The sequence below is a fragment of the Rhamphochromis sp. 'chilingali' genome (genome assembly GCF_963969265.1).
Source record: "Rhamphochromis sp. 'chilingali' genome assembly, chromosome: 18".
NCBI lineage: Eukaryota > Metazoa > Chordata > Actinopteri > Cichliformes > Cichlidae > Rhamphochromis > Rhamphochromis sp. 'chilingali'.
In genome coordinates this window covers 30,384,248-30,396,339 of record NC_137945.1, presented here as the reverse complement: position 1 = coordinate 30,396,339, position 12,092 = coordinate 30,384,248, and the positions used below count along the sequence as shown (strand labels likewise).

The window sequence follows — 12,092 nt, the reverse complement described above, 5'->3', positions numbered from 1 at the left end:
CTTAGGAAAACTGAGACTAGGCTTCCCTTTTCCCTGCTTTCAGCTGTGGAAAATCCACTGCAGCCTCAGATTTGTTTTTATTTGACAGGTGTGACCTAATGTAGTGGGTTACTGTGGTCACAGTCGCCCACTACAATCAGATGCTTGGTGGATGAATCCCTAGCTTCTCCAGACTAGGGTTAATGTCTTCTGTTGGGCAAGAGACTGAACCCTCACGTGGCCCTGATGCATCCATCGTGAATATGTATGTGAATGTTAGGGAAAGCTTAGCATACAGTGTTGTATGAATCTGTGTGTGACTGAGTGAATGAGACTTGTAGCAGGAAGCACTTTGATTGCTCAACCCGAGTACAAGGGTACTATATAGTAAGTACCAGTCCTTTTACCATCTTGAAGTGCAGTCTTGTACCCAAAGTTGGGGTTCCTATCAGCTCCAGCCATTTTTCCTTTACTTCACTTTTTAAATGAGTCTTTCTATCCACACACTCAGCTGAACAATTTTTTTTCTGAATAAGCTCTAGAGACTGAATGTCCCAGGAGATCATCAGTTGTGTGGTGCAAGTGTAGTTTTATGAATAAGTGGTGTTCACTTGTTCTTAAAATAAAATAAAAAATACACAGTCATTACCACCTACCGAGCGTTTCACTGTAAGTAGCTCTCCAACCAATCCCATTCACTGTGTTATCTGTGCTGAAGACAATGAATAGCTGATTTGTGGAGGAACGGAGATTGGGTGGGAGCACTGTGCCACAGAATTTCCCCAGCAAGGGTGACAGAGTGTCCGGTCCGTCATAAACTGCCACAGAGTCAAACTGACAGGAAGAAGATGCCTCCAGATGAAAGGTGTTAAACCTGTGGAAAAGAAACATTTCTTAAAGCCCAGAGTACAAGAGCACCAGTTTGTCTGGTTATCAGATGAAACCAGTCCTATGTATCCAAGGCTTTGCTTGTTCCCATTGTTGTGTGAAGGAGGTTCCACAGAAATATGTGGGAAAAATGTTTAGAGTTGTTCTAGTTTTAAGACATTGCACTGATGTCATGTAATTTTTTAAGTAATCTTTTTTAAAAGTCAAAGCTAACTGAAAAACAACACTGCATTCAAGTTTTTCAAGATTTGGTTCTGTTTATAAAACAATAAAATGATTTGTGAACAATATCAGGTCATTTGTGAAGTACTGCAGTCAGGTTAGAGCAGCCAGTGAAGTCAGTGTAGTCTTACTTAAGATCTACTACTCTGTTTGCTTGGACCCATATGTGGTAGGTACAGTTGATGTTGTGGTGATAGTTGGTCATGGACAGCCCCGGACTGCTCACTGTACCCGCGGTGCTGTTAAAGAAACCACCACATGCTGTACATGCACACAAACACAAAGACACACAATCACAACTTTAGATGTATGCATCTACTCCTCACACCACACCCTTTATAATAAATATACCTAATGCCAAATATAATGAAAATACAAAAAAGAAACAAACCAAAATAAAATCTGTCATTTAGTTTTTTCCCTTAAAACATTATATTGACATTGATTAATATGTATTTTACAAATTATCCTCCTTAGAGTAAAGAAGATAAATGCCAAAAAAGAAAAGTAGAAGGGATTGAAAAAGTTTGACATAGTAACTTAATGGAAAAGTGGTTCATTACATAATTATAATAATTTTAATTAAAAATACTGGACTTTATTCCAATTTATAAAATGTTCTTTGCCTTTCCATTCTTTGATTTTGATTAAAACAAATGGTGATGGCTCATTAGGGTATAACAATAATTTGACTTTGAATTGCTTACGAATAGCTGTGTATTCTGCCATGAAGCCAGTGTCTGTAATCACAGAGTCAGAGTAGAAATGGAGCAACATGGGGCCAAAGGTGGAGAAGCTCCCTGGGATGGTGGTACCACACAAAGTAGCAATAGGAATGCCACTGGTAGCAAGACTGTAGATCTTCAGGCCATCGTACAGACAGGTAGAATGTGCTAGACAACAGAGAGAGGGGGGAATTATTCAACAAACTACTGAATCTTATTAGATATTTTGGATGCAAATGTGTTAACTGTAACTAGGGATGGGTATTGGTATCGGTTCTGACATAAACAGTAGTAACCAGACCGAAAAGCAGCGCACATTTCGGTGCTTTATTTCGGTGCTTTTTTCTTCCTGAGCTGTGATACACTTTGGATTCTAGCCATTTTATGTTTCCGAGGATAGTAGGCAGGTCCAGGTACGTACGTTCTTTTAGAGCAGAGCTACAGATTAAAAATGCCCAAGGCGAAGCGGTCAAAAGGCTGGCTGTACTTCACAGCAAAAGATGCTGTTGCATCCTGCAACAAGTGCTTTAAGGTGATACTGTGCAAAGGAGGTAACACCTCGAATCTGATGAAACACCTGGCGATGCATAGCGTTTTTTTAAAAGCCGAGAAATGCACCGTATTTGATAGCTTGCTGCAAGACCACATCTACTGCGGGTGTGGTGCCTGTTATCGGACCCGGCGTTATCAACATCCCCCAAGAACCCGAAGAGGAGAGTCCTGGCCCCTAGCCCTGCCAGTGTAGCAGAAATGATGACGGATGATGATGCAGCAGCAGCCGTTCTTCTCTGCGTGAGTAGCTTAATGTTGTTCGTGTGTAATTTACGTTAAGTAGGCTAACCACGGTATTAAATCAATAACAAAAACAAAACAAAAAAACCTCACAACAAAACAGCTGAACATGAGAGGTTTTTGGACAAAGTTTGTGTTCTCCATTCTTTAAGCACTGGTTCGAGCACCTTTTAAGCACCGGCACCATTTCAAAAGTACTGGTTTGGCACTGGTATCGGATAAAACCTAAATGATACCCATCCCTACTCTTGGCTGGAAGCAGTGCTTAAACAATGGAAAAAACACAAACTTTGTCCTAAACCTCTCATGTTTAACTGTTTTCCAATTTTTCTTTGGTCATTTTAGCCTTTTTAGCCAGGGTGAAGGGAGTATCTGCCATCAAACGGTGTTTGCTAGTTCACCTTACATGCATTAATGTAATAACGTGGTTAGCCTACTCAACGTGAATTACACACGAACAACATGAAGCTACTCACGCAGAGAAGAACGGCTGCTGCCATCATCATCCGTCATCATTTCTGCTACACTGGCAGGGCTAGGGGCCAGGACTCTCCTCTTCGTGTTCTTGGGGGATGTTGATAACTCCGGGTCGATAACAGGCACCACACCTGTAGTAGGTAGTCGGCTTCAAAAAAAACCCGCTATGCGTCGCCAGGTGTTTCATCAGATTCGAGGTGTTACCTCCTTTGCACAGTATCACCTTAAAGCACTTGTTGCAGGCTGCTGAGTTTGCCATAATGGCACCGGATACCGGCGGTAGATATCCCTAATTGTAACACTTACCTTCAACTTGAAATGTCTGAAAGGTGAGGATGACCACAGTCTTTTCTCCAGCATCTATGGTGTAGTTGCAGTTGGCTCTGGATGGGTAGTCTGCTGGATAATTTGGTGAAACCACACGGCCGCTGTCAGCTGTAAAGTTTGCACCGCATCCTAATGAAAAGAGCACAACAGACTTTCTTTGCATGCTGATAGAATGACCATGTCACTGCAAAAAAGATCTGCCGACCAACAAGTTAAAAAAGTAACTTTTAAAAACAGAAAAAATAGCTTTTTATCCCTAATATGACATATTGGGGGGAAAAGAGTGGCCTCCAGAAGACGTTTTTAAAGGACTACAACCCTGGCTAAAGCAGACCAACCAGTCTGAGAGATTGGGGTAAAAGATGACCAAGTACCCGATAGTAACTGTAAGTGTCTCTGAGCTCCTGCTTTTCTTGTGGAGAGAGAAGAACCTTCCAAAAAGACAACAATTTGCACTCCTCCAATCAGGCCTTTATGGTAGAGTGGCAAGGTGGAAACCACTTCTCAGTAAAAGGCACATGAAGGACTCTCAGACCATGAGAAGCTCCCTGGGGCAATGAAACAAAGACTCAAGTGTTTGGCCTGAATGTCAAACATCATGTCTGAAGGTAACCAAGAACGCCGCATCATCTGGCCAAAACCATCCCCGAATGGTGGTGGCAGAGTCATACCATGGGATGTTTTTCAGAAGCAAGAAACAAGAGAGAAAGATGAATGAAACAAAGTACAAAGACATCGTTGGTGAATGGTGTGGTAAGCATCACACTCAAAAAGAACTTGAAGCGGTAAATAAAGGAAAAGGAGCTTTAGCAAAGTATTTTGCAAAGGCTGTGAACATGTACATGTTATATTTTTGTTTTGTTGTTTTTTTGTTATTAGATGGACAATTTTGAAGTGAAAAAATTAATTTATTTTGGAATGTTTGAATAAGGCTATAACATGACACAATTGTTCCTCGTTGTCTTATGTTCAAGAAGCTGTGAATGCTGTAACACTGAGTTAAATACAAAAACTGTTTACAGTCTGCAAAACTGTAGAATCTGAGTATGAGAATCAAGTTTCTCAAATGTTCATGCAACTCCTACCACTTTCTTGTAAGACAACAATGAATGGCAGCTACTTGTCAGAGGAACAGACCTTGAAGAAATTACAGGGAGAATGAATGCAACCCAATAGAGCAAAATACTTTTACTTTGGAAAGTACTCTGAGACTGTGGCTTCAGGACAAGTCTCTGACTTCTTCTGACCAACTAAATCCCACAAAGTATGTGCATAGAGTGCAAAACATAATAACAAACATAAAACAATAGATGTGTGTAAAGCTTCTTGAGCAGTCATCCCCAAAGTCAAGAGTGGGAATGGCTGCTTAGAAAAAACAAAACAAAGCAGAAAATGCCATGTGACTTATACTCTAATCAGAATACAAGTGAAAGTGAAGTACTTCTTTGAAAATGTCTAATGCTACCCCTTCATATGCAAAGTGTTAAGGCCAATGTGTGTCCCAGCTGCACTAGGACACACATTTCAATACAAGAACAGTCAAAGTAATAAGTAATATCACAAAGTAACCACCTCCTATCACCTGTTTTAATTCACTTTTTATATAAATAAATAAGTCTAAATAAATATGTGACTGTACATTTTTCTGAATAACTTCAAACTGAATTTCTGTTATTACTGTAGCCCACCTGCAGCACCTTTGTGGTCCACCAGCTCACATTTGGGTCACTGTTCTAAAGGCTTAACTGAGAATCTGCAACGGCTTCCAAATGGGCAAACATGGAATTACTGGGTCTTCCCAGAGATAAAATGGCATTTACATAGCAATAGTAACATTTCTCTACCTTCATATTAGAAAAGATTAATTCTAAACTTATTTAGAAGAGGAAAATTCACCAAAGTGTGTGATATAATAGCCATTACAGCAAAGCTTTAACATGAAATTGTACTGGCTGTCTGGTTCTTACTGGTGTTGAAGGAGGCTGAGAAACCTTTGCCAGGGGCTCCAGTGGACTGGAATCGGCTCGTGATGATGTTATTTGGAGCAACTATGGACCCTGGAGCCACAGAGCCACAGCCTGTAGACAGCAGAGCCTCACTAATTTGACTGTGACCTGACCACACCTGCAGAAACATGCACAGTTTTAATCAGGTCCTGTTATGATACCATTCTGCAGCCAATTTTATTTGAAAACAAAAAGGTTATTGGGAAAAAAATCAAAGCTAATGTTCTAATTTCTGCAGTCAAAGGTCAGAAAGCAAATATACTTGATTAAAAAAGGAGGAGAAAGAAGCTAAAAAATGTTTTGTTTTGTTTTTTAAAACATACTACTAATTTGACTTACAAAATAATGTTGGGTCTACACATAACTGCAGATATAGCCTATTTTCATTAAATGACTGTATTCCATGCATTTTCTTGGCAACCGGTTAAACAAGAATAATGCATTCAGTGATTTATCCTTTGGCCACTAGTATACTCAGTCTTAGACAGAGATTTGATGATTTTAACCTTCTTTTTGTAATTCAACTAATTCATAGTAATGTTGTCTAATGATTTGAAATATGACACATAAGCCAAAAATAAATGAAAATGAATAGGCATCGTAGTTAGCTCTGTTAGCTCAAAGTAAGATGGATCTGAGTTTGCCTCCACCACCTGGGCAGGGCCTTTCTGTGTGGAGTTTGCATGTTACCCCCATGTCTGTGTGGGACCTCTCCAGGCAGTCTGGATTCCTCTTTCAGGCCAAAGACATTCAGTTAGTGGGGTTAGGTTAATTGGTGATTCTAAATTGCCCATCGGTGTGAATATGAGTATGAATGCTGTCATTCTTTTTGTGTTAGCCCTGCATCAGACTGACACTCTCAGGGTGTTCCCTGCCTCCCACCCTATGGTAGCTGGGATAGCCACCAGTCTCCCTGTGACCCTGATAAGTGGAAAAGGATGAAGGGATAAAAATGAAAACAAGAAATCACAAATTTCTAGTTGCGCTGCTTCTATTCGTCTTCTTTTCCCTGCAATAAACGACCGCTGCTGGTGGGGCTCAGAGAGCTTTCTCTGCATGCAACTGGTGGTGGTCAGAGGGCCCGGTGGCGCCAGTGTCCGGCAGCCTCGCCTCTGTCAGTGCGCCCCAGGGTGGCTGTGGCTACAATGTAGCTTGCCATCACCAGTGTGTGAATGTGTGTGTGAATGGGTGGAGGACTGGTTGTGTAAAGCGCTTTGGGGTCCTTAGGGACTAGAAAAGCGCTATATAAATACAGGGCATTTTACAGGCCAAATGAAAACAAGCTAAAGTATTGCATATTTCCAGATACAAAGTGTAATAGAATAAACGGAGACAAAACAGATTATGTCTTCTGGATATTAAGATTTTATTATTTATTGTATAGTTTTCGTTTATTGAGGTTTTCTTATTATTTTTGCACTGATGATAGTAGAATAAGAGACAAAACTAAAGGAACAGTTCAGTAATAATAATAATTTAAACAAAAAAACTAAAACAAAACAAACAAATAACCAAACAAAAACACAACCTGCCCCCTTCCAAACTCTTACTGTAGCGCTGCAGCCCTTCTTGACACAACCCATAAGGGACTTGTGTCTGACATGGAAGTAATAATAATAATGCATATAATAACAATATTTTTTATTAATATTATTACCTATATGAAGGACACATTACTCAGTGGCACCACAGTTTACATATTCGCCTAATACATGAAAGACACAAATCCCTTTTCGGTTGAATTCTGGAATTCAACCTAAAAGGAATAAAAATCTGCCAAAACAAAAATACGAAGAGGAATATTTTTGATATGAATATGAAGAAGAAGATTCAATAGCAATTTGATTATCCCTGCCCTAAATTAAAGCTATATTTGAAATTAAAAAAGGGGGAAAAAATCTACTGCAAGGTGCAAGTGCTTATACCTTGATATAGCTGCTCTCACAGGTCCCGCCGCTGTCTGGAATTTCAAAATCACTGCTGAAGCTCATCTCAAGGTGATTTCCGTCATGGGCAATTATTTTCCAGGTACACTCCACATTGGCTGGGAAGTTCTGGGGATAGTTTGGAGACTTGATTGTTCCTGCATCAGCATGGATCACCCCTCCACATCCTGGCAGTAAAAAAAATATGTGAGTACATGAGCACAAAGTGTATGTAAGACATTAAATAACTCAGAGGTCGTCCCATAGCTCTTCCGTGTATGAATAACCATACACTGAATACTCAGGAAAATATTTGTACACAAGGCTGAAAACCAATACTGAACAGTTATGACCTTCTGACATGTTGGATATAAAAAAATAATCTAACTCAGTGTTCAAAGTGACAGCATCATACTGTATCATATTGTATTTAATCCTACATAGTCAACTATGTCTTAGTTTAGCTTCACTGAATTTAACTCAGATGTGAGATCCTGATAATACAATTGGAGTAAACATGGAATAGGCAACTGCAAAAAAGAAAATGAATAAAATGTTTAATTAGGCAGTGTAGACCCACCTGAAGAATCAGAAGACCAGGAGGCCAAAAATCCTCCTTTGGACACACTATGATCAGCCAGGAAAACTATAGCCAGTTTGTTGGATCCTGACTGGATGGTTCCTGGGGAGGTGGTACCACAGTACTGACCAATAATGGGAGAACCTGGGGATCCTCCATTGAAGATGGTGAGAGAATCCCAGCCACATGTGTTGTGGGACTCCAAGTTAAAGTAGGTGAAGGTTAGCTGCAGCATGGAAGAGAAATGGATATCAAGAAATTTGAAAAGTATAAGAGCACTTCATCTTGGACAATAAATTAACGTCTTGTACAGTCTTAACTTAAATACCTCATAGTACTGTATCACCCCGGTAGATTTGGGAGACAGACACCCTCTCTGCTTTTAAGATTACACTTAAAACTTTGCTTGTTGATAAAGCATATAGTTAGGGCTGGATCAGTTGAGACTGAATCCTCCCTTAGTTTTGCTACAAAAGACTTAGGTTGCTGGGACTTCCCATGATGCACTGAGCGCTTCTCTTTCTCTCACCCCTTCTCACTCAGCATGTGTTTGTACACCTCTCTGCATTTAATATGATTATTAATCAATCTCTGGCTCTCTTTCACTGCATGTTTTTCTCCTGTCTTACGCCCCTCCCTGAGCCTGGTTCTGCTGGAGGTTTCTTCCTGTTAAAAGGGAGTCTTTCCACTGTCGCTAAAGTGCTCGCTTATAGGGGGCATTCAATTGTACACTGTAGTCCACATAGTTGTTTTAATGTAGCAAGCCACTGTGCACACTTACTGTAATAGTGTGGCCCTCTGGAGCCTCAAGCAGCCAAGCACAGCGACTGGGGCTTGGATAGAGGTTAGGGTAACCAGGACTGGCTAACACCCCACCGTCACCTGTCTGCCAGCCTCCACATTCTAAGAGAAAAAAGAGAGAATGATGCATCAAAGGACAATCTTCATCTGCTACTTGATTGCTACATTAGCTAAATACTAGTCTCAAATTCAAAGAAATAGTGGCATAGGATAACTAAGGTATTAGTGTGAGTCGTACCGGAAAACAAGTACTTAGCCTTGAAACCCAAGTCTCCGTTGGAGTTGTCTGTCTGGAAATGGACCCAGAGTTCTGGGGTAAAGACCACAATAGGAAGTACAAGAGCTGTCTGGCCACAAAACTTGCCCAGCAGCTCTCCACTTGAGTCACCTGCAAAAGGTGAGACATTAGATTAGAAAGGACTAGACTAGATTTCATATACTTTTTCTTCCACTCTTGAACACACAACACAGATACATTGAGTTTTTAGTTTGTTTTTTTTATCTGCTACAATAATAATAATAATACTATCATAATGCAAAGATTTATTTTGAAATCATAACGAAACCTGGAAACTCACAGCTGCATAATTTATTCACAAAAGAAACAAAAACTTTACTTTTGAGGTGGTGCCGGCAATTTTGCCTGGCCTAATCTATTTCAAATGGCAGTAATGGTTAATTAAAAAATACATAAATAAAAATGCTCTCTTACTAAATTCTATTTGTGTTACAACCAACTAGCTGTCTGCTAAGGCTTGGATCATTTCTTATAGCAATTTGCCAAATTGACTCTTTTAATAACGGCAGCACAGTGGTGTGGTGGTTAGCACTGTTAGCACCTCGCAGGTAGAAAGTAGCGAGTTCTACTCCACCGTCTGACCGGGGCCTTTCTGTGTGGAGCTTGCATGTTCTCCCTACATTTGCGTGGGTTTTCTCCGTGTACTCTGGCTTCCTCCCACAGTTTGAAGACATGCAATTAATGGGGTTAAGTGTGAATAATTGTCTGTCTCTGTGTGCTAGCCCTATGTCACACAGGTGACCTGTCCGAGGTGTACCCTGCTTCACGCCCTATGGTAGCTTGTAATAAGCTCAAGCCTCCAAGCTTATGTAATTAAAATAAAAATGCAGCTATAGACTTCATTGCACACATAATTTATACGTCATATTGGTCTGGTATCCTACTTAGGACTTACCTAAGCGGAACTGGAGATAGTCTGCTTCACAGGTTTGATGGTCCTCCAGGTGCAAGTCTTCTATCAACACCACAATAGAGGAGTTGATGTGCTGTGGGTTCTGAATCAGCCACTCACAGTTGATGTTGTTGCTGTAGTTGGACACCAGGTAGCCAGGAGAAGTGAAGTTGCCACCATCAGGGTTATTCAGGATACCGCCACATTCTAGCAAAATACAGATTAAAATAGCAGATTAGAGTAAATGTTAGAACACAATACGGAACAGCACTTCATTAAAACACAATGAAGTGTAGGTGGTTGAGACTATATCGACTGACCTGTTACTGATTGGAAATGATACCAATTAATAATTATTAGTAATTAATACTAAGGTACAGACAGGACAGGCAATTGGACAGAGTAATTGGACTCTTCAGCAATTACAAAAACATCATCCTCCAATAAGGAATAATCTTGTATGACTTTCAGCTTTCTTTGGGTTCCAAAAGTCTTTTTTGTGGTTAAAGAGGTGTGGTTACCTGCTCGTTCCTTTTATCTTTCCCGGCCTATCCACTTGCAGCTCATTACTCACCAGCTGACATACATAACACATCCTTCCTCACTCTGATTGCAAGTCATTTGACTAGCTAAGATCTACAGTCGCTCAGGCTTCCTAATAGTAGATTATGGTTCTTGCATTTTTCAGTTGGGCCTCTTATTCTCTCTGCTCAGATCCACCGCACGTGCACATGCTCCCTGGATTTACCTGCTGGATCAAAACAGCCTGTCCTGAGATCAGATACAAACTGTGCTTTGTGTGGAAACAGAGCTAGCTAGCATTAACAAAAAGATCTGCTTCAGTTATCATCGTAACAGAGTTTTCTGTTACTAACCACCTTGCCCAACATGTGTGATGTAGATAAGAAGATGGAATCCAGTTTTCTTCAGAAATATCTTCACAGGAGAGCCATTGCAAACATGTATCCATAGTAATGATATAACAGAGTATGAAATGTTTCAAATATTTTAATCCACATAACACTGACAGGGAAGATTTTTCTGCAGACTAATTAATTCTTGTTTTGAGAAATTATGTAGAATTTGCTAAAAAAATAAATAAAATAAAATAAAATAAAATACGGTTTTTGTGTAGCGATGTCTTTTCATAGTGAGTCATTGCTTCTTTTGGTAAAGGAATGTTTTAAAACAACCCTCTGCCAGGTAGCATTATCAGCTAATAGAAAGTCATTTTTGGCACCATCTTCCAATAGAAATTAAATTGGACCATTTGAAAGAAGACGTGTTAACACCTGTCATCATATTCTCTACCGACCACTTTATACTGGTCAGAGCACAAGCCACTGGGGGATCTAAAAATTGCTACACCAAGACCTCTGATTTAGACAATACAACATGAAACTGCAGCAGAATAGTTTTTGATAACAGAATGATGTTTTTGATATCTTACATCCCTGCATTAATAATACTAAATCATGTATACGTGTGGTTTCCTGCATTAACGTGTTTAAGAAACTGCCATGGATACATGGCTATTATGGTTAAAGCAATGTGAATTATATTTTTCTGTAGATAATATTTTAGTTTTGCACGCAGGAGAATCTAACCTGCAGGTTCATCAGAGGAATACGTAGCCAAGAATCCACCACTGGACACCGACGCATCAGTGCGGAACTCAACAGCCATGGTGTTGCCAGAGGACCGCACCTGAGTTCCAGCCGGTACTGTACCACAGAACCGTTGTAGGTGAGGGGCATCGACTGCCAATCCGTTCATTACCTGGAGGACATAGAGTTATGCTTGATATGCAATTTTTCTTGCATGCTCATCAAAAAGGTAATAAACTATATTTCAGTATTTTCAATTTCACAAAAAAAATTACACAGATAAACATTTGTGGAAATTTTGATTTTTTTAATTTCATTTTTCAAGGGTTCTAGATGCTATCAGAGATTCCACAGCATGAAAGGGGAATTAATTTGATTTGTGGTTCGAGTCAAGTGAAAGGGATGACGACTACTGGCAGAAAGGGACTCACATCAACATAGTCAAATACGCAGTATGTATCAGAACCTTCCAGTCTCAGGTCACTGATGGTGAGGGTAACCTTGCGGCCTGGTGACACTACCAGCTCCCAGCGACACACTCGGCTGTGGGGATATAAGTTGGGTAATTGGGAG

The 12,092-nt window shown here is 40.1% G+C and overlaps 1 protein-coding gene across 1 annotated transcript in view; it reads right to left on the bottom strand.

The window, feature by feature from the left end:
* The window catches only part of cubn (cubilin (intrinsic factor-cobalamin receptor)), a gene marked incomplete at its 5' end in the record, with an annotated part of 82,341 nt that overhangs the window by 6,388 nt on the left and 63,861 nt on the right, over nucleotides 1-12,092 (bottom strand). Inside the window, 12 exons of the mRNA XM_080865089.1 lie at nucleotides 636-853; nucleotides 1,221-1,350; nucleotides 1,797-1,982; nucleotides 3,390-3,539; nucleotides 5,378-5,534; nucleotides 7,342-7,529; nucleotides 7,922-8,147; nucleotides 8,703-8,824; nucleotides 8,961-9,110; nucleotides 9,916-10,119; nucleotides 11,520-11,691; nucleotides 11,951-12,084. Of these exons, the coding sequence (XP_080721215.1) occupies nucleotides 636-853; nucleotides 1,221-1,350; nucleotides 1,797-1,982; nucleotides 3,390-3,539; nucleotides 5,378-5,534; nucleotides 7,342-7,529; nucleotides 7,922-8,147; nucleotides 8,703-8,824; nucleotides 8,961-9,110; nucleotides 9,916-10,119; nucleotides 11,520-11,691; nucleotides 11,951-12,084 (2,037 nt within the window). The remainder of the gene's footprint in view (nucleotides 1-635; nucleotides 854-1,220; nucleotides 1,351-1,796; nucleotides 1,983-3,389; nucleotides 3,540-5,377; nucleotides 5,535-7,341; nucleotides 7,530-7,921; nucleotides 8,148-8,702; nucleotides 8,825-8,960; nucleotides 9,111-9,915; nucleotides 10,120-11,519; nucleotides 11,692-11,950; nucleotides 12,085-12,092) is intronic.